At 38.4% G+C, this 22,553-nt stretch overlaps 1 protein-coding gene across 1 annotated transcript in view; it reads right to left on the bottom strand.

Annotated features, from left to right (window-relative positions):
- OTOG (otogelin) overlaps positions 1 to 22,553 on the bottom strand; it is a 113,974-nt gene that overhangs the window by 12,403 nt on the left and 79,018 nt on the right. Inside the window, exons 34-48 of the mRNA XM_075712101.1 lie at positions 20,889 to 21,006; positions 20,109 to 20,188; positions 15,848 to 19,692; positions 15,049 to 15,217; positions 13,920 to 14,056; positions 12,581 to 12,670; positions 12,017 to 12,200; positions 8,548 to 8,768; positions 7,488 to 7,626; positions 4,383 to 4,577; positions 3,284 to 3,496; positions 2,399 to 2,503; positions 1,924 to 2,034; positions 589 to 690; positions 26 to 124 (exon numbers count right to left, since the gene is read on the bottom strand). Of these exons, the coding sequence (XP_075568216.1) occupies positions 26 to 124; positions 589 to 690; positions 1,924 to 2,034; positions 2,399 to 2,503; positions 3,284 to 3,496; positions 4,383 to 4,577; positions 7,488 to 7,626; positions 8,548 to 8,768; positions 12,017 to 12,200; positions 12,581 to 12,670; positions 13,920 to 14,056; positions 15,049 to 15,217; positions 15,848 to 19,692; positions 20,109 to 20,188; positions 20,889 to 21,006 (5,808 nt within the window). The remainder of the gene's footprint in view (positions 1 to 25; positions 125 to 588; positions 691 to 1,923; positions 2,035 to 2,398; positions 2,504 to 3,283; positions 3,497 to 4,382; positions 4,578 to 7,487; positions 7,627 to 8,547; positions 8,769 to 12,016; positions 12,201 to 12,580; positions 12,671 to 13,919; positions 14,057 to 15,048; positions 15,218 to 15,847; positions 19,693 to 20,108; positions 20,189 to 20,888; positions 21,007 to 22,553) is intronic.

The following is a 22,553-nucleotide window of genomic DNA, read 5'->3' as shown; positions in this document are numbered from 1 at the left end:
ATAAAATGAAAATCAGCCATTTTACCACATGTCCGAAAGGGGCAGCACTTCTCTGGGCTCCATACCTCCACCAAAGACATGCCTAGCATACATTTGAATTCAGGACAACGATGTATTTCACAAACTAAAATTAAGGAAAAGAAAGTCCAATAAACACAAGGTTGTCACATTTTGATGAACGGAAGCATGAATCAAGAGATATTAAGTGACTTACTCATAATAAATAGTTTTAGAAAACAACTTACTTGTAAAGACTAATAATAAAAATTCAATCATTAGCCATCAGGTAATAGTAGCATGGAGTGCAACAGTGTGGAGTACTCTAGGCAAATATTTAAAACAGCTTTAAATCTCCAGAATTTGGGGCCTGAAATTACTCATTTGTCTCCATGATACAGATATTCAGATAATGCTTTAGGCACATGAAGTTTTAAAAGTAAAGATTATTTGTTCAGGACTCCAGATTGCTTGCTTACATGCACAAGTGGAGCTGTATCTCTAATACACCATTTTTGGCACTGAACATCCACATTACAAAATTTGACATGTTCTCTATTACTTAAAATACCAAAATCAAGACAAACTTACTACACTGGTATGTCGGACAACACCTCTCTGTAGTGTTGCCATCCACAATAAGAACTTCTCCTTCTTGACATTTGGGTATTTGATCAGAGCAAGCCCCGCACGCTGAAGAAAACAATTATTTAAATCTAAAACATACGAAGGAATTTTACTACTGCCTAGGAGACATGGCCATAAGTTTCTCACAGACACTTATGAAAGAGAACAGAGATACTCTGCATTATAGTCCCTTCTAGTCCCTATACAAGAGGCTAATTTTCAGTGCACCTTGCTTTTTATTTGTCCCCTGCTATGAAGAATGAATACGTTGTTTGTGAGTCAGATCACAACAAACAGGATTTTCTCTCCCTTTCTGTTATGAAAAATGTTGCTACATTTTCTCTCCTACTAAGTCACCCTGCTGTATTCAGGAATGCTCCTCTGACCTAATTATAGGATCTTTGATCCCTAAAAAAGGGCATCTCCTGTGATCCCAGTGTTATCCTCCCACTTGAACACATATGAAAAACACAATAGGTACTTTTCGATATGTACAGTGCAAAAACTTATTATATCAAAAGAGACAGAAGGATGCTGTGCAGACAGCAAGAAGAGCCAAATGCAGCACATCACTATCGCATGATCAAAGTGACCCCCTGATTACTGTAAATAACAGAAATGTAATTCAAGTTTTCCATTAACACTCAAATTTTTGCCCACAGAAGAGCTAATCAAGGTGACGCGGCCTTTGATTCACAGATATCTATGTGCAAAAATAGATTAAATTCAATAGGACCTCATTATCACACTATTATCATACAGAAAACAACCATATGGTAACATAGGAACTCCTATCCTCATGCCAAAAGTGCAATTTTATTATTGAATTAAGTTATTAAAGGCCAAACCCCAAAAGAACTGAACGAATCTGTGTAATACTCTTATATGGATATTTACTGTTGAATAAGATGGGCCACAGCTTATACAACAGGATATAGGGAACAAGAGCATATATAACTTCAGAGTCGTCTTTCAGATAAAATACTCATGCAGCTAGTCCACACACTGTACATGGGCAGTCTCTCAAAAGCCCTCAACTCCCTCATCCATGGACTCCACCACCACTCCTCTACATGACCCAAGAACACAACTCCATTGCACAAAGCTGTTTTGTGACTCTTGATGGTTGTTGCCAATTCTTATGTTTTGTAAACTTAATGCCCATTTTTTAACCCCTTCCAAGCCTTACTATGTCAGGAGAGCTAAAGGAAGTACAAGGAGCCTTAATTGGCAAGAAAATACTAGACATCACTGCATATCCAAAACCACTTATATTCTCAACCAGCCAGGATCCTGTACCACATATATAGGAAATGCAGCAGGTACTCTCCACCCGAGCAGCAATTAGTGTTTGATCATCTTGACAGCTTGGCAACTGCTCCATTGGTTCGCATTTTGCTGGATCACATTCTGAAAAAAGTACAACAGATGTATTTCTTTATACGAAGTATAGCATTCCTCCTTTGTTATGCTATATCCCTAAGAAATGACAGTGCAGAGCAGAAAAATACTACAATTTAGAAAAACTTCTACCTTGTATTGCAAGAGAGCAAAGACAGATTCTCGCCTGATAAACACAAGACTCCCTCATCATTACATCTGCTCAAATTGAGACACAGACCAACCCTGAGCTTTTAGATGAAAGATGTTTTGTAAATGGCAATACTAACAATGATGTCTATGCTACCTACCTTTTTGCTTCTAAGTTGATGTATTTAGTTCACTGAATGTCTTTTACAGGGTGAACTTTTTTACCTTTTCAAAAGAAACTTACCACAAACATAGTTGGGACAACAGGATTCCTCACTGTAGTAAGTGACCAGCTTTTCCAAGCCATTACACTCCGGGATTAGGGGTTCACAGAGGCTCTGATTACAAACTGTTACATAAAGGGAAAGAAAAAAAACCCTTCTAAACTATCTTATGCATTTATAAGTCGAGTAGAGCAGTGGCAAGCAGTATTTGTAGTTTGATACCCCAAATCTCCAAATAACAACATGCATATGAAAACCACAACAAACTAGCAAAAAACTGTGAGGCGGTATTCAGAAGTGTCCGGCATGGACACTTCATGGAGACAAAGTTAAACTAGAGCTGAATCCTTCTGAGAATTTAAAAAAAAAAAAAAAAAAAAAAAAAAAAAAATTTCCTCTGGAAAACTCACTGCAACATCATCCCAGGTGGTCAAAACACGAAAACTGCTTGCAATTTCTTTTTGAAGATGGACTTTCTAAGCTAAATAAGGATTAAAAAAAAAAAGCTTTTATATCCTTTTTTTACTGCTCACTTTGTAAATTAGATAAACAATCATCTGATCTTTTTTCCTAGCAATTAGTTATGTCATTTATTTGTATTTGGACGTTAAAAATAAATCAGTAGCTTGTACAGCTGAAAGAAACACAATTCACATCCAAATAAACACAGAGCTATTTCAGTCCTTACAACCCTTGTCCCCTCCCCCTACCTCTGTCCCAAAACCTGCTGGATATTGAGCCAAATAGTACAAAGTTTCTACATTTTTCTACCTAATCTGTAAATTCAAACCAAAGTAATTTCCATTCACTTCAAAAGTAGGATGTGTAACAGGAAAAAAAACCACAGAGAAAGGACACCTGCATATTCCAGTTGGCAGTATTCGTAATCATTAAGGAATACTTACTACAGATCTTTTGAGGACAACATGTCTGATCACCAGGAACAAGCAAGGCCACTTCTGCAAATCGCTGACAGTCTAAATTGTGGATATCTGAGCAGTTGTACTCCACTGGAATAATGGTCTCACTGTCAACACATTTTTGCATACAGCATCCGCTCAAAGAAGTTTTCCAGATCTCACCTACTGCATGAGGTACTCCTGAACTGTCTGTACAAGCTAGATCAGGACAATAGAAAATGGAAGTAATTCCTTTTTACTTGAAACTTAGACCACCATTTTCTTCCACAGTGGGTGTGGAAATATGAAGTATAAAAATCCCGGAGTTTTAAAGGCATCACCTATCCCCATCACCCTCCAAAAAAGTGAAAGAGGAGACAGTCTGAGACTGAGTTTGTATGGGAAAGCAAGACACTCAATACCCTCCAGAGGATCAGGGCCTCCACTTTGTTTTGTGTCTCCACTGTGAGGCTAGTCACTTAAGATCCCAATCCAATCCTTTGTTTTTAAAGCAGTGATCTGAAAGGAAGTTACTTTTATATTTCACACATGGCAAAACTATTATTAATTTACAGTGGTTTATGTAATCTGATTTACAATAAACTGCATCTTTCAGGTTTGTGGTGTTAGTATTAAGTATTGGCCCACAATTTGGTGTGCTCACGCAGAATTGTAATGAAAATACATATCAATGCTGGCAGAAAGAACATAGGACATATACCTGTATTATTCAAAATGTGTAATTAACTGTCGCTGCATGTCTTTTGAAAGCCATTTAGTATCAATAGGTTGGACCCCTTGGCAAAGGGCTAGGTGAAAAGGAGGCCAAGACTAATATACTTAGAATACTAGAATGCATAAACATAAGCAAAAACTTCCATTTTGAAGACCATCCTCCGGCTGAGAGAGTGTGAGCAAAATCATATGTCACAAGGACATTCCCTGTGTGCTCACCTGTACAGTTAATGTTTACTGAATATCTACAGTCCTCAACTGAATGACATAGGCAGAACCCACACAACATCAGGCCAGAACTCAGCTTACTACTAATGAAGTATCTGACCACCAAATTGCAGGTAATAAAGAAAATCACATCCAAACATACCACATTTTTCTTCAGGAATACAGACAGCAGTGTGAGCTCGGTGAAGGATGGTCCCTCCAGCACAGACACAGCCTTCTGTCAACACTGAGCAGGAGTCTGAGTCCAGAGAAGCAACCTCATTATTCTGACAACTATCTGCAACCTCACAGGCAGCTATACAAGCCTGATAGGAGAAGTTTTCAGAGCAGGGGAAGGCTAGGACAGAAATAAACAAATCACTCATTCTGAAGTTGTAATCAAATGAGGCAGTACCTAAGAGAAGACATTACTGTCTTCTTGTCAAGTTCCTGTGCTTGCCAACTCAGTAGGATCTACCAACTTAAAACACCAATACAGACCAGTTACCTTCTACAATGCAAATTCAAAAAGGAATTTGCGAGCACTTTTACTTCTCCTTGTAGTAACATTTCCATCAGGCTTTGGTTTGCATTTTGGCAGTAGAGATATCAAACCATGCAACAGTATCGTCACAAAGTAATTTAAACTTCAAAAACATTTGCAAATACTACACAGATTAATAATACAGTGTTCTACATCATTCTAGTACTTTGCAGTGGCTAAAGAAAATGCAGCGATTACTAAAGGGCAAAGCTTTGTCAATTATAGAATCATACAATAGAATCGTTTAGGTTGGAAAAGACCTTTGAGATCATCCAGTCCAACCATTAACCTAACACTACCAAGTCCATCACTAAACCAGTTAAGGGTAGAGTAATAATTAATTTCATGTTTCCTGGCTTGGTGGCTGGATTATTTTTTAATGAAAGTAAAACTAAAATAGAATCATTAAGGTTGGAAGGGACCTCTAAGATCATCAGTCCAACCGTCAACCCAACACCACCATGCCTACTAACCATGTCCTGAAGTGCTATGTCTACACATTTTTTGAACACAATTTATACATATACATTTTTTTACATATATTTAGATAAATATATATGTAAAGGCAAATTCCCCATTGTTTTACATGGAATAATTAAGAATGGGATGAACTCATTACTATATTTAACAGATATCCACATAACTCACTCTCTTGTATGTGTGTGTTATTTTTAGCTTTAGACTCCATGACTATTATTTGCAGGGCATTACAACATGCCTTCGTGAAACCCGTACACATGTACCCACCTTAAATCACTTTAAAAAAGACATTAAAAAATCACTTATGATTTCTATGTACAGTGAGTTCTATTATGTTGGGGGATCATGCTTCAGCAATAACTCTTTCCCTTTTCAAGCACTGAAACCACAGACCTCCCTATGTTATCACTGTATAGGGCTTTTCCTAGGCGATCCCTGACAGCATAAAGAGATGCTGTAATTCAGTTTTTCTATTTACTGAGATCCCATCTGGCCTTCCATTTTAGTATGTTGCTATGGGAGATGTCTTCTGCCAGGATACTCTAAGCTCTCAGGTTTTACTCCTTTCTGTATTGGGTTTGTGTGGCAAGGTTTTGGTAGTGGGGGGGCTACAGGGGTGGCTTCTGTGAGAAGCTGCTAGAAGCTTCCCCTATGTCTGATAGAGCCAATGCCAGCAAGCCCCAAGATGGACCTGCCGCTGGCCAAGGCCGAGCCAATCAGCGACAGTGGTAGCGCCTCTGTGATAATATATTTAAGAAGGGAAAAAAACCTCACCAACATCAGGACACAAACTGCAGCTGGAGTGAAGAATGAGAATATGTGAGAGGAACAACTCTGCAGACACCAAGGTCAGTGAAGGAGGGGGAGGAGGTGCTCCAGGTGCCAGAGCAGAGATTCCCCTGCAGCCCGTGTTGAAGACCATGGTAAGGTAGGCTGTCCCCCTGCAGCCCATGGAGGTTAACGGTGGAGCAGATATCCACCTGCAGCCCGTGGAGGACACCACGCCGGAGCAGGTAGATGTGCCCAAAGGAGGCTGTGACCCCACGTGGGAAGCCTGCATTGGAGCAGGCACCTGGCAGGACCTGTGGACCCATGGAGAGAGGAGCCCTTGCTGGAGCAGGTTTGCTGGCAAGACTTGTGACCCCACGGGGGACCCACGCTGGAGCAGCCTGCTCCTGAAGGACTTGCATCCTGTGGAAGGGACCCACGCTGGAGCAGTTCGTGAAGAACTGCAGCCCATGGGAAGGACCCGTGCTGGAGAATTTCGTGGAGGACTGTCTCCCATGGGTGGGACTCCAAGCTGGAGCAGGGGAAGAGTGTGAGGAGTCCTCCCCTTGAGGAGGAAGGAGTGGCAGGGACAATGTGTGATGAACTGACTGCAACCCCCATTCCTCATCACCCTGCGCTGCTCAGGGGGAGGAGGTAGAGAAAATTGGGAGTGAAGTTGAGCCTGGGAAAAAGGGAGGGGTGGGGGGAAGGTGTTTTAAGATTTGGTTTTATTTCTTATTACCCTACACATGTTTTCACTTCTCTCTCCTACTCAGTTTTGACTGGTAATAAATTAAACTGATTTTCCCCAAGTTGAGTCTGTTTTGCCTGTGATGGTAATTGCTGAGTGATCTCCCTGTCCTTATCTCAACCCACGAGCTTTTTCATTATATTTTCTCTCCCCTGTCCAGTTTAGAAGGGGAGTGACAGAGTGGCTTTGGTGGGCACTTGGCATCCAGCCAGGGTCAAACCACCACACTTACTTTCCATATAATCTCAAAGGCGTTTCATTTCTCTAATCCCTTCTCCAAAGACAGAGCTTTCTGGAGCAGCATCAAGCAGACATGGCCAATTAAAAGTACCACAGAACTTTTGTGGCTTCCTCCTTTCTGTAACCAATTCTGTTGTGTTTTGGTTTTATCAGTGGAAAGTAGCTAAGAGAAATGAACACTACATTGCAAGTGAGAAGATTTGACTTCTATAGTTAAGTACATTATAAACCAGAGGAAGACTTCTGAGCAAGGTTCTTAAGCCTATCTTTTCCATCTGTGAAATGGCTATAATGATCCTGATTCCTTTTGCACACTGCTTTGAATTGTATCACAAAAAAATGCTGAATTTATTATCTCAATAATGACTTCCAAAGTATGTGAGGACTCAAGGAACACTGGTATTTTCAACTTACAGTAACACTTAACATTAGGCAAATTTTGCCTCTGTGAACACTAGAGGTACACATACATGCAGAATACTTACGGCAGTAATCAGAACTCCTCCATTCTATACAAATATTAAATTTGTTGCACATTGCCACATAGGCAGCTAGCGAAATGCATGGATTTTGAATGTACTCAGTGTCTTGAACCCATATATTACAGAATAGCTCAGGTGGAACCTAATAAAGAAAAAATAAAAAATATTGCACCTTCATAGAGACCCTGCTATGTAGTAAACGCATTGATCTTTTTAAATATCAGCTACAAACAACGAAGCCAAAAGTTCTTGGTTCACAGTAAGCAAGAAGCCACCAGCCTTCATTGGCATACAAAGAGACTCTACTAGTATTTAAAAGTAAGGCCTCCTGAATGTTGAAAAAATATAAAACATCCTTATATTTCTCAGTTTCATCTCTTGTAAGTGCCAAGGCAAGAGCTAATATGATTTTTCCAACAGAAGGCATAATTACTCATTGTTCCTTGTTCTTCCTTACCTCTATGGCTTTGTCTGGTTTTGGCCTCCTCTTCATCAAACTCAACAATATACAAAGGGTGAAATGATAAATGTACTTATATGAGCACAAACACATACTTTATTTGCACACCGTGAGTTTGTTATTTGCTTTAGGTTTTCTTTAAATCGTCTGTTCTACCCTCTCATCTCTCTAAGCTGGAACTCCTTGTCTCTAGAGCCTTTGAGAATGCAGGGTCTCAGATTACCTATTGCGATTTGGAACTTGTTAAATTACTGAATACTTAAGGATTAATTAAATCCTAAAACTATTTTATTTTACTTTGCTCTACATCATGTTGATACAGTTGAATTAGCTGGGACTGATCTATAAATGAGATGGTATTGTCAAAACTAACAGATATATATTATGAATTCTGAAAGTATTAGATGCTTATTGCAATTTTCCTATCAAGCTGGCACACTCTTCAATTATTTTTACCTTGCAACTGCAGATACAAAAAAGTATCTATCTCATTCTACAGATGTGGTTACATTTAGCTTCACATTAATGAAATTATCAAGTATACAAAATTGTATCAGAACTGCATCTCTCTCAAAACGTAAGCTTCCGAAATAGTTAACATACATAAGGATGACAGCTGCTGAAGGTCTGGTTCAACACCAGTCTTAAGCACTCTGAGCAGTCCATGACTGAGCAATTAGTTTCCTGATGCCTGTCTTCTCCAGCATACTTTAACGTGTCTGGCACTTGCCAGCTGTCTATAAAAGTTGATGGAGCATCATTTTTGCTTAAAACTGTCCTGTTGGGTAGCATCAAGTCATTTTCCAAGCTTCTATCACAAAAACCTGCGTATTACCAGAAGAAAAAAGCAGGTTAACACTGCATGGTTCATTCTGAAATATGTTTGAAATGGCATATTCAAACAAGCAAATAGCTTTTAAAAAACTTATACAACATGACAGTATCACAACCCACAACAGATGTGGAAAGTCTCTGGTAGGATCAAAACACACAAAATTCAGACAAATTAAGCAAAGCAAAAGTGAAGATGAATCTATGAATTAAGATGGGTGAAAGGGAATCTATTACATATCAAATGATCCGAGGGCTGGAGCACCTCTCCTATGAGGCCAGGCTGAGAGAGTTGGGGTTGTTCAGCCTGGAGAAGAGAAGGCTGCAGGGAGACCTTATTGCAGCCTTTCAGTACTTAAAGGGGGTCTATAGGAAGGATGGGGGCAATCTTTTTAGCAAGGCCTGTTGTGACAGGACAAGGAGTAATGGATTTAAACTAAAGAAGAATAGATTTAGACTGGATATAAGGAAAAAATTTCTTACAATGAGGGTGGGTCAAGCACTGGAACAGGTTGCCCAGAGAGGTAGTGGAGACCCCATCCCTGGCAACATTCAAGGTCAGGTTGGATGGGGCTCTGAGCAACCTGATCTGGTTAAAGCTGTCCCTGCTCACTGCAGGGGGGCTGGGTTATATGATCTCTAAAGGTCCCATTCAACCCAAAGCATTCTATGATACTATGATTCTATAAAGAGCTGTTCAGAGAGCCCAGCTATGGCACACAAGCTTCACCCCTCAGTTGCACAAGCACTAAACAAAAATGTATTTTAAAAAAGGTTACAAAGCACCTCCACTGATACAATAAATGAAAACCGTAAATGTGATCAGAAGAGGGAACTCCTACAAAATGCCACGATGCTTATCTGATACCGTACTTCAGAAATACTGTACTATTCTACTCATGCTTCTGAGCAGTCTTACGTGTCTGTTGGCTTAAGAGCTACCATAAAAGTGAAGCTTTGAGCACTTCCAGGTATGCTTGTATTACCCTCGGCAGGAAAAAATCCAACTTTTCCGTATTCACTTCTCAGAAGGCAGCATCACATTTTCTTTCTGTTTAAACTAAGGTAGCTGGCAATTTTGAAACACTTTGGAGCAATGGAAGCAATGCAACACATGGAGAGTGACTTTCATCAGCACAGAACATCCAAGTATTACAGTAATCTCCTCTGGAAGGTCCTTTTAGAGCCAGCAAGTACAAAAAAGCAGAATGATGGATCAGTCCCCCATTCTTTCTTCCTAATCACAATTTCTGGGACTTTTGTATCAGACTTCTAGAATGTTTTCTTCTGCTGTCTCCACAAACTTGCATGGCAATTATAAATCTTTATTTTTTCTGTTTTACCATTTTTCACCAATTCTTGATGACACGAGCAAGCCATTGACAATCAGTGATACAGCACTAGGCATTCAGAGAGTAAAACAGCTTTTGAAACTGTAACCATTATTCAACCAAAAATGTTTCTGGTTGAACTTTTTGAGGTTCTGAGCCTATGCAACATAAGTAGGAAGTACTTGATGGTTCTGCGAGACTTCAAAGGATTGCTGTCATGTCTGGGATACTTTTTCCACCAATTCTCTTACACATTGACAAGGAGACTTAACACAGCAAAACTAAGGCTTCGCATCTGGCTTGGTGGGATCTGGTTGCAGCTAAAACTGACATGCTTGCGCTCTCTTTCACCAGTTTTGCTATAGAGATGTCCGTGTTCCCTTCCCACATCATTCATCTTCTACACCAGCTCTTCACCAGTTGCCATGTTTGCCCGATCCTTCCACTGTAAAAGACACTGTTGCCTCTGACACAGATCCTTCCAAGGGATGCTTGCAGCTACAAAACTATAATGGTACCTTCAGTTCTATCATTTCCATGAAGCTGAGAAATCACAACCCACCAGTGCTGCAGTTCAGCCAAAAGACATCTGAGAAAGCTCAAATACAAGCAGCAGACTAACACAGAAAGCACAGGAGATCAGCGTAGACTAATTTAACCTGAAAAGATGCAGTACAACCAGCTCATTTAAAGCAGGCTCTGGCAAGTGGCACCAGACAGCACTGTGCAAGCAGATCTACACAGAGAATCACAATCAGAGATGAATACCAGAAAAATAACAGCACATTCTCTGAAGAAGTTGTACTTGGAACACCATCCACAGAAATGTGTTGTCATCTAGTTAAAGTGCCTTGTAAACCAGAAACATAATGTTCCCACTTCTCCCTATCATATTAATGAAACATGCAAAGGCAAAAGAGACTTTCAGGAATACTTGAATCAGGCTTACTAAAAAAATATAGTCTTTACTTTCTTGTTTATTTGATCTAATTACAATAACAATTAGCCAAACAGAGCAAGAATGACATTGAAAACAAAAGTTAGGGCAAATTACAGATAATAATCCAATTTCAAAATGGCAGCAAATTCAAACTCTCTTCCTTTGCGAGAAGCACATTACTGTCTGCAGGACTTGGAACTGGACTGAGCTGTCACTGGTATTTGATACTGAGCTACAGGCATTTGCCCTTTCTGAAACTGGAAAGATATTCACTGTAATTATATGAACTCTGTAACCCTGGTTTCCAGTTCCAATTTACAGCATATAAATTTACAGATTCAGGTATCACAGTACGGATTTACATCAACAAATACATACTTGCAAAAGCTATAGCACCAACAGCTTATTGAAGGCTATGTTTTTTAGAAAGAAAGAAACGATGTGCAACTATTGAGCAGACCTAACACAGTGCAACATTATGGTTATTTAACCCATTACCATTAAGAAATTCCCTCTGAACTATTTCCTCCAACAGATGAACTAAGATTAGTTCTCTCAAGTTAACATTTCCTGTGAATTCTGACCTTTAGAAACTGAAAATAGCACATATCACTTCCTATCAGATGGATAACAAACATCAAATCTGTAAATGACCTTATTTGACATTATGGATTTATGCCTGACTTACTTATTTGGGTTTGGTTACAGCAATCATGCCTGTGATTCAATCAGGTTACAGTCAGAAGCAACACTATGGGTAAAAAGTGATTACATGGATAGGTATCAAACATCATTTCCACAATTAACAAAATTAATAATAATTATTAATAATAGTATCTTAAACTTTGCAATGACCTGCAATAACTCTTTTGGGCCAGATCCTGCAAAAGACAGTTTATATAATTAGGAAAATGTGCTTCCCTAGCAAAGCATCTGAATGCCTTTATTTCTTGCACTACTCTATACTTACCACATAGTCCCAAAGCTCTTGGCTGTCTGGTACTATTAAACTCAATTATCATCACGCCTGTGTTGTGAAACCACTGAATTCTGATTTTTGTTGGGGTCTCAACTGCATACTTGAAGCCCGAATCCTCAACCTTGTACCCGTATTTTCTAACAGTAGGCCAAGCAAATCTTGAATTTACTGTTATCTAAAATACACACAGAAAAGAGGTTAAATGTCAGGTACCAAGTGCTGTAGGTAGAATAATTATGGCCAGATTCTTGCCAGCTTAGGAATCTAACTCCTAACTAATTTTGAAAGAAGTCAGGCTCACTTCCACAAAGATAATATAGGTACTAAACAGACTAATAGTTTATGTGCCTTGCTCTCTGACTTACCCCATTAACTGTCCTTTGTCCAGTTTGACTCTTTGAATTTACAAGCAGTTTACTAAATTATGAAGTTGGAACAATTAATTATATTACCTATTGTGTCCTACTCTAATCTTCAGTATCCACATGAGGAGGCAGTTGATTAGAGAAGATGCTATCTAAAAGACAAAGTAAAACAAACCCTCAAAATACTTACTTTTCTGCTTAAACGATTGATAATAATTTGGTTTGATACATAGGTTAAATTCAACATTGCCAGGCACAAAGAAGTTGATTCTGAATTACTCTGTGGAGAAAGCAAAAACACATCAACCATAGTCATGATGTGCAAAATGTTTATACATTAGCTGCTTATTGTTTTTAGGTACTGGGACATTAAGGATTTTTGGGGAGTGTATTTTTAAGAGAGGAAAACTGCTGCTTATTGTAGTTTCAAGTCTGGACTACAAAGTTCATCTAGATAGCATTCTTGCAAAATAAACAAAGTATTATGATCTCATTGTGTTCAGCAACTGTGTTGTATCACCCAATCTTGAAATTACAACAGAAAAAAAAAGGTTTTCGGAAAAAAAAAAACAAAACAGCATACTAGCTGTTTGGACATTGAAAAATATGAACTACATATCAGAAAGGTGAGCAAGAACGAGACTGGAAATGATGAAGATATGAATGATGAGATATGAACAGTACAGAAGTAATGAATCAGAAATATATGCATACTTTCTAAGGTGCTGAACAAAACAGAAAGCACTGAATACAACAGAAAAACAAATCTGAAAGTCATAAACAGATCTTCTTTTTCATATCACTCATATTGAGTTTCTGGAATTAACTTCCATAAGGTACTGCTTGGGACTAAACTTTGTGATGGACATATATATGGACATCAAAATGACCTAGCTTTCACAGAAGAGACTAGAGTCTAAAGAGTTTTGTAAAGGCTTACGGGAAATTAACTCTTCATGACATAAAGCCAATCTACACTACCCATTAGGCAGGACACCCATTAGGGTTTCTCTCTTCCCTCTCTGAAACAAGTATTTGCCCCTGTCAGAGACTTGGAATGCACAGGGTGGTCTGATTTAGTCTCACAATCCTACAGTCTTTCATGGCTCTGAAGATTTGTGTTTCCAGTGAAAGTTTCTCCATATGAACATAGATAAAAATCATGCACTGAAATACACTGGTGGTACACTGGTACACTGTGGTGGTAGTTATTACATGATAGCATTCACAGAAGGGACTAATAAATGTATATCCACTTAATCTCTCACCTCCTTGTCTATTCTACACATATAAGATAACATGGACCCACCTCTCACCTTCCAGCTGTTTCAGAAGGAGCTATGCATGTACAGTCGGGTGATAAAGTGCTATGCAATTCATAAGTGTTACAAAGTGCAAGTACAATTCATAGATATTGCAGAGAAGTGAATAATTAACCACAACTATGTAGTATTACCATGCCCTTTCTTTTAAGATACATCTTATTAGCAGTATTGAACACCATTTGTTAGCTGATAAATGTTAGTTACCATTCTACAGTCAAGGATATGGATGGTTATAGTTTCATCTCGAGTTTGACTAACAACATAGGATGCTTCTTTGAATAAAGCCAAATGATTTCCGTCATAGGTTACAATGCTCAGATCAGAGAAAATTGTGCAACGACCTAAGAAAAAGAAAAATAAATTAAATGTTTTTTCTAACCTATTTTAGAATTTCCATAAATATTACAAAATATGAAGATAAAACAATAAATTTTATAAGATTAACTAGCTTGCTAGAGTTTCATATATGCAGCACATATTTTCAGCTATATTTGATGCTGTTAAACCTCTGTAGATGGACATCAGAGTAAAATCCTGCATATTTCAGTGGGACAACCTGCAGGCCTGTGCAATCAGTTATCTTCTTAAAACTCTCACCAGCAGAGGTCTGTAATTTTTACAAACCCCAAACTAGCAAAAAACATGAATGACAGCGGATCATGCTGGGTCCTTAGTTTCCTTCTACTCTTGTTCCTAAGGCTCATGTGGAAACTTTCCTTCTTCCCAGTCTTATTGATAAAGCTTTTGTGTTTCAAAGGGCTTGGAGTTCTACTCCTAGTTATTTCAAACACTAGAGCATAAGCAGAAATTTGCATTGCTTATCTCTGCATCCTTTCTTTGCTATTATGGACTAAATTGAATTTTTTTAAGGTTTGGATTCTTCCTGCCCAATTCTAGGTAATTGACAGGAGTGACTACAGTACGCCTATGTTTCCAGAGTCCGCAAACTGTTACCAGAGCAAGTTAAGAGAGTCTAGGGAATCTTCTCATCCTGAAGTAGATATAAGATGAACCAAAAAATCCACTGACTGTATTGACTAGGTATCCTCTGATTAGACAGAGGACAAGATGGGTCTAAGTCAGACCTAGACATGTCCACTGCAGATACCTAAAGCTGGCTACGAGGAATATCCTACATTAATGCAGCATTTTGATTTTATTTCCCTGGATGTAGAACTAGAATTATAAATTGCATTAGACAAAGAGTAACCCATACAATATGCATCTTCTATTTTTATGCCATGGTACAGAAGTGTCAGTTCTTAGCCTTCTTACACATACATTAAATTGTTACCTAAATTCACTTCAAAAGTACTGCATAATTAAAACTTACATGCACATTCCCACTTTGGGCAGCATTTGTCACCATTCGTTTGAGTAGCAAATCCTAAAACTCCACAGCTGGGTTGAGTTGCATTGTACGGACAGTTCTGCGACTTATTAACTTGGATCAGTTGTCCATCCAAGCAAATGTGTTTTATGCACTCATTCTCTGTGATTGGCTAAGGCATATTTAATAAAAGACATAGGTTACCATTCTTATCAAGCTAGTATCACAATACTGCAGAGCATTTGCTCAGAAAAGGGGCTCACACTCTTCAGGTACAGAATATGTATTGAATCCCTGTGACATTGATGGAAGCTACAAGTGAAGGGCACCTTTGAAAACCTGACCATTCTGAGGACAGTTTACAACTCCTGTCCTGTTGTAAAGCAGAACAGCACTATTCAATTTTTAAATTTACCTTAAAAGAAATTGAGAAGGAAAAGCATGGAAGGGCACAAGTAGGAATAATAGGGTTCTCTGGAAAGACGTAATTTAAGGAGAGCAACGTGACAAAAAACTGCCATTGAACAATATGAAGCACCATATTTTACAAAAAAAAAATTCTTGTAACAGCCACACTCAGAAAACTGAGGCCCAAAACACAGTGTACTATAGAACTTACAAAAACCAATGCACAATGAAATCATCCAAAGTTACAGATATAATTGAGAAAATAATATGGCTCCCTGTTTGATACAGACATTTTAAATCCTAGAGATCAAAGTATGGCTCACGATTTTTTTAATCAGTATGTAAAAGTAACCAAGACATATTCAAAACCAAGCAGATATTTATAGTTACTCACTGTACAAGTCTGAAGAGTCGCTGTTTCTCTAGGCAGCATAAAAGCTGATGCTGTGACTCCTGACATGGCTTCAGCTGTTGCCAGTCCATCAGAAAATGTTGTAGTCAAGCCATAAAGTGGTTTGGTAGATAAATGGGCAAATGAGGAAACTGATGGAGCTGTTGTGTCATTTGGATGGTCAGCTGTGGTTAGTAGTGAACTCACAGAAGGCGTTTGCACCTCAGATGATATTTCACGTTTTGAAGTTTGAGTAGTACTGACTGATGATGACACAGCTATAGAAGAAAAAGGTTTTGGTTCAGAGGATGAATGTATAGTGGACAGTACTGATACACTTACATTAGAAGGAACTGCAGTTGTGTTTGTGAAATATGGAGAATAAAATGTCTGAGGTGTTTCTGGGGTAACGGTAGCACCTTGAGTATGGACAACTTGGACTTCTGTTGTTAATTCTGGCTCTTCAGATTTTACTGTGTCAACAGGCATGGCTCCTTTTGCTTCTGAAGTAACAGAAAAATAGGTAGGCTTCACAGAACTTGCGATGGATTCTGTTACTGCTTCTGCTTTGTCTGAAGTTGCTGATATAATACTAATGTTTTGCCCAGTACTGCTTATCATTGAAGAGGCTGAAGCTGCAGCTGATGAATGGGCCACAGCTGACAACATTGTACTTGCTAGAAATGTGGAACTGTAGGCAGTGGTTGAAAGTGTGACTTGCTTGGGCAACACCACAGTTTTCTCTGTACCACTTTTGCCCATTGATGTGGATGGCCCACTCCCCATCATGATAGGAATTTCTGTTGTTTCTGGTAACAAAACTGATGAAGAGGTTGACTTAGATTCTGGTGAAGCTGTAGTTGTTTCAAGTGTTTGACTTGAATCAAGTGATTCAGTGAACGAAGCCTGCCATGTGAGTTTTAGACCAGTACCTGCCTTTTGTGTGGAAAATGAAGGAAATGCTTGTTTTTTAACTGTTGCTAAAGAAGGGGAAGCTGCAAGCACTTCTGGTGAGGAAGGGAGTATTCTGGTGCCAAAAATAAAGTTAGCTGTTGTTCTAGCTGGGCCTGTAGACTGCAGAACAGAAGCACTGCCCGACACATATGGCTGCGTGACTGAATCAGTTAAATGCAACTCTTTTTCAGTTGGTAAAATGACTTGTGTGGGACCTACTGAGGTAGGTAATATACTTGAATGAATGCCTTCAGGTAGTGAGGAGATTAAGGGGTATGAGGAAGTCAATTCTACTGTAGCTTCAGTTGCACTAAAGACATGTTGTGGCTGACCAGTGGATTTTGTTAGAGTTTCTGCAGGATACTGGTAAATTGGGGTACTACTTTGGCCTGTCAACAAAGACTCGGAAGTCTGATGACCAAGTTCCATAGCCTTCTGAGTAGAAAAATGTGGTATAGCCATGGTCCCTGTGGTCTGTACTGAAAGTTTCTTTCCTGAAGATGTCTGCCAAGAGAAGGGGCCTACTGAAGATGGAGGAAAGGATGGCTGAGCTGTAGCTGCTGTAAGTTTTACTGTATCCGTTATACTTTGGACTGTAGATTTCAATGCTGTAGAAACTATTTTAGTTTCTACTGGGTATTTTGGTGTGATTGTTACTTCCGGTATCATTTGTGTCAAGGAATGTGAAGAAACCAATTTATCTGCTAGATACTGAGAGGCGGAGAAAGCGTAAGAAGATTTTGTTACTGGAAGTACAACAGAAGGGGACGGAGTTGATTTTTCTTTGGCTGTTATTACTTTTTTGGTTGTTATGAGCTCACTGCTGAATTCAGAGGATGGGGAGAATGTGGCATAAGTGATATTTAAAATGGCTTTGCCTGGTGATTTGTCATGTAATACTGTTGTTATTGGACTTGGTTGTTCTGTTATAGTGGATAAAGTAGAGAAAGTCAGGACTGGAGAGGTCTTTTCTGTTGGTAACATAGGTTTTGCTGTAGTTGTTCTTGGATATAAAGAGATTGTTTCATGGGCTGTATGCATGGGACTGAGAGCTGTCAGTGATGTTTCTTTTCCATACGAAGGTAGTGAAGGAAGAGAAATGTTTAAAGAGATTAAAGAACTTGATGGTGAAGAAGGGACAGCAGATGGCTTTCTAGTAGAGATGCTAGTAATTCTTTCCACTTGTGATTTATCAGGCTGTGTTGTCAACAATGTGGTTTCAGTTGCGCTAAGGAGAGTAAGTGGAGATGCAGTGACGGATGTTCTTTGAGCTGACTCTCTTGCTGTAGCTATGAAAGGAACTGTGGTGGTTTCTTTTGATGAGATAGAGGTTTTCATTGCTGATGTGGTAACACTACCCGAATACGCTGAAGTGCTTGTCTTCACTGTACTTGAAACCAGAGTTGACTTGTATTCAGTAGATGTTTTTCCAGAAAACAAAGTTGACTTGGCTGCTAATTCAAAAGGGGATGTTATTCTGGATGTTACCTCAACAGACAAAGGTGTCACTGTGATAGTCTCAGCCACAACAGGATATTTAGTGTATAATGTAGTCAGGAACGCTGTTGTGTTTAGAACTATGTATGAGGGATATCCTGTAGTTGAAACAGTTTTCAATGTTTTTTTCAATTCACCTGAAGCTGGAGAAGCAGGAGTAGGAACAGACACTGAAGGTCTTTTTGTAGAAAGAGTGACAGATTTTTCAGTTGTAGAACTAGGATGTAGTGAATATGGAGGGAAATAGGAACTTGATGTATGCTCCACACTAGATGTTGTTTTGGGAATTTCCTTTTTATGACTTGTAAATGATAACAAAGTTGTTTCTGATGATCTCTCTTGAGTTTGCAGAGTTGTTGTCTTCGGACCTAGAGTTGTAGTGAAAGGTACGTCTGCAGTACCAGTCAGGTATTGAACCATTTCAATACGAGGCTCTGTAATTGCCTTTCCTAATGAAATAGGTGGTGTGGATGTTGGTGAAAATGTAGTCTTCATGCTTTGTTCAGTCAAAACAATTGCTGCTTTTGTTGTTGCTGAAGACACTGGTTTTAACATAGTAGTGATCACAGGAGAAAATGATGTTACTGTAACATTAGCTACTGCAGTAAAAGACTGTCCTACACTTATTTTTGTCCCTTCTGAAGTTCCTGTTAGGTTTACTGGTGGTGTATATGAAGGTGGTGATGTGGAAAACTGGGGCAAATACACAGTAGTTTTTTCTGTTATTAATTCAAATGAACTGGGTGTAAATGTTGGAATTCCTTCTGGTTTTACTTGTGCTTCTTTTGTGGGAAGCATTCTTGTGGCTACTTCTGATATTTCCATTATTTTAGTTTTGACTGGCATTTCTGTTGTTCTAAGTATAAGTGGTGTCCCAATAAAAATAAATGTAGAAATTGGTTTGCTTTCTGATTCTGTCCTTGTAGTCACTGCATGCGTAGCAGTTACTGTCTGAGGTTCTGTAGCCCTCAAGAGTTTAGTGGAACTACTACTGATGGATTGTATCTTTGTGGAAGTTTCTGAACTGACAGTAGATGGAAACAATGGAGAAATGTCAACAGAAGAAGACAAGCTTACATTAGATTTTGTTGTCCTGGACATTGCTGTAGTGCTTCGCCCAGACGTCATTTCTGTCAACTGTGAAGAAATATTTGACGATAAAGTTATGGTTGGGAGTGTTGTATTAGATGTAACAGCTGAAAATTCAGTTTTCCCTGTAGTTGCAGTGAGTTGCAATTTTGAAGCAAGTGTTGTTTCCATGTCCTTTGCTTCAGGTACAGGAAATGAAGTTACTGCTTCACTGATCACTGCCAAATTTGTACTTGATGTTATGTGTGAAACTGCTGGTGTTCGAATGCTGGGTGGCAAAGGTGGACTATCATCTGCAGGTTCAATGCCTGAAATCAGACACAAGTAAATAGCAGTCTGAAGTTTATGAATAATTATAGTCATGAAGCTAGCAGAGCTAGAAGGAAGTTATGTTAACTCATATAACTCTGATCTTTTCAACTGCCTTTAAACTTCTAAAATTCATAGACCAATTAAAAAATAAATTCATTAAATCATTTGCTCCACATCTAATGTTACTGGAATGTTTTATGAAGAAAGAACATCTTTCTTGTTTAAAAATTGTCTCAGATTTTTGAGGAGTGAAATTATTTTAACTAAAATGTATGTTCGGTGGGCTCAAGATTCACATAACTAAGGTCACAGTCACACAAATTTAAGCACTGTTATTTGAAAATTTGACTAAAGACCTAAGAAATTAATAAGCTAAGTATCATACAAAATATATATAATTTTTCAAACATACAGTCTTCAAAATACACGCATCTCTGAGTGATTTCATCCAGCAACATATTGAGAGGACAGGCAGGGATGCATCCTTCCACTCTAAAAGAAAAACAATTAGTATTAACTAGTTGAACAGTGTCTTCTAGATTGAACATTTAATTTTAGGAAAATAGAATTTATTTATAAAGTGTTTTTAAGTAGACAGTCTTGCTCTATCTACATCTCATTACCTCAGTGTACTCCATCAAAATGCCATTGCCATGGCTTCCATTTCACTCAGATCTAAGCTAAAGCATGAACTCCGTGATACTCAGCCTTTGCAATGAACGGTCGCAGGTTCAATACTGAATGCTATTGCTTAGCAAATGCCAAACATTTTTACACATCAAAATCCAAATGCCAGTTTTACCAGACTTAGCACAAATTCCAGTCTGGAGGAAAAGGCAAGAACAGATATGGCTGTTGCAATGCCATAATGAAAAAGTAGGGGCACAGCTATTTGAACCAAACTTATAATCACCTCGGCTTTATGAATACTCTATAATACCCCCCCAGCTTGAAAGTTCCAAATATACCAGTCATTCCAAAATCTGACAATACTTACCTAACAACTGAAATGTCACTTTCATGTAGGTGCCACAGCAGGTTTTATTCTATTTCTTTTCTCCTTCACTTACTTCCTTATACAAGAACACAGTCCTGCTACACTGAGCCTACGTCTGGTCCCTCATATTCTTATTATACTGCGTACGTATATTACCTAAATTACATATTTTTCCATAAAAGTACAGATACTTACTTTGGTACTGCCTGACAGTTTTTTCCCAAAGGGTCCCTGCACGTCTTGAAACAAGGGCTTATACAGGCATCATAATGCCATTCACACGTAGAATGGGATAGAAATTTAAATTTGACATCTGAAAAACAACAAAGATCTGTTATTCTCATGTATTTCTAGAAACACACAGAGATATGTATCATTAAGAGGCATGCTTTAAGTTCACTGCAGCTCTAAATCTTACTGTTTCTACCCATTTTCTCTACAAATAAAATCAGCAACTTTTTTTTTTTCAACTGTTAAGGACTTTAAAACATAGAAAAAGTTTACGTTTAGGCAGAGTATATTAAAGAGTGCTGGCTCTGCAGCCTGTTTTACTCTTTGTAGTATAAAACATGACATTGAATTAGCCACATCTACTGCATATTACAACCACTTGAAAATAAAACTAGGCAAGTTAGAGCTGTTGTTTTTAAGTTTTAAAAACTATATCCACAATGAAACTATATGTTTGGTTATTCAAACAAAATGCAAAATTAAGATTATGTTGATTCAGTACAATTATTGCTATTGAAAAAAAAGCACCAGTTGGATACACTGATACTCTTTACAACATAATGTATCGTAACAATTGTTTACTTTGTGCGCAAAATTTGCTGATAGAGCACAAAGGCGTACAGAATTTGTATGAAACAATTCTATTTTAAAAGCCAAAACAAACACCATTCCAAATAAAGTAATCAGAAATTATACCAATTTAGGCTCCTTAAAGCAATATATCTTAACAGTTGATCTTCTCAAAAGCAGTATGACAGGCACTCCAAGAGAAATTAATTCAAACCTCAAAACATTTTGAATCTGAAATTCTAACCGCTCCTACGATCAGGAAAGCAACTCAGACAAGATGAGACATGTAGTCTTGCAAAATTTAACTCAAAACATATACTTCACCAGAAAAAAATAGTTTCACATAATTGAAAGACAAATTCAGATAGAGGAAGAGTTAAACTTCAAAGTGAGAATAAACAGAAATATGGATCAGCTACGCTTCCAGTGCTTATTAAATGATGCAGGAACTTTACAAAATTAATGCAAAGAAGAAATAGACTGAGTATAAAATCTAAAAGAAACAAATTTGTGGCAATCATCATGTGGGTGACGTGCACTTGCATGTTCAAATGCAGTATCATGCTTTCTTTTTCGCTACAACCCTGCCCCATCTGCATGCAGAATTTTTTCCCACACAATACTAGATAAGCCCAGTGGCTCTACCAACGCCTGCATGACTTATGCAATATATCTGGATTTCAGTACCTGAACTACAACAGCCCACCCCAGCTCCTTCTGTAGCAGTCAGGACAGTGCAGTGACACTTCCCTTACATTTATGCTTACAGAAGACCACCATCATGACATATGGGTACCCTCTAGATTGGTAAACCTGATCTCAGACCTATGTTGTTCAAAGCCTACAAAGAGTAGCTGCTCTTAAACAATGTTTACATTAATGACCAGAAAGAAAATGCTTACTAGTTAGAAAAAGGTTCAATTTTTGGTCTTTTGAAGTCTTTTTGCTTTAAGTTTTGCTGATCTTTGCTTGACTGAGACACAGAGTAGATCTTTTACATCTTCTCGGAGATGTTAGATTTTCCTGTGAAGATCCTACGAAATTGTTCTTCCTGCAGTT

This window comes from Pelecanus crispus, chromosome 6, assembly GCF_030463565.1.
Source record: "Pelecanus crispus isolate bPelCri1 chromosome 6, bPelCri1.pri, whole genome shotgun sequence".
NCBI classification, from domain to species: Eukaryota; Metazoa; Chordata; class Aves; order Pelecaniformes; family Pelecanidae; genus Pelecanus; species Pelecanus crispus.
The sequence above is the reverse complement of the archived record's forward strand: the minus strand, read 5'-3'. Positions and strand labels throughout refer to the sequence as shown.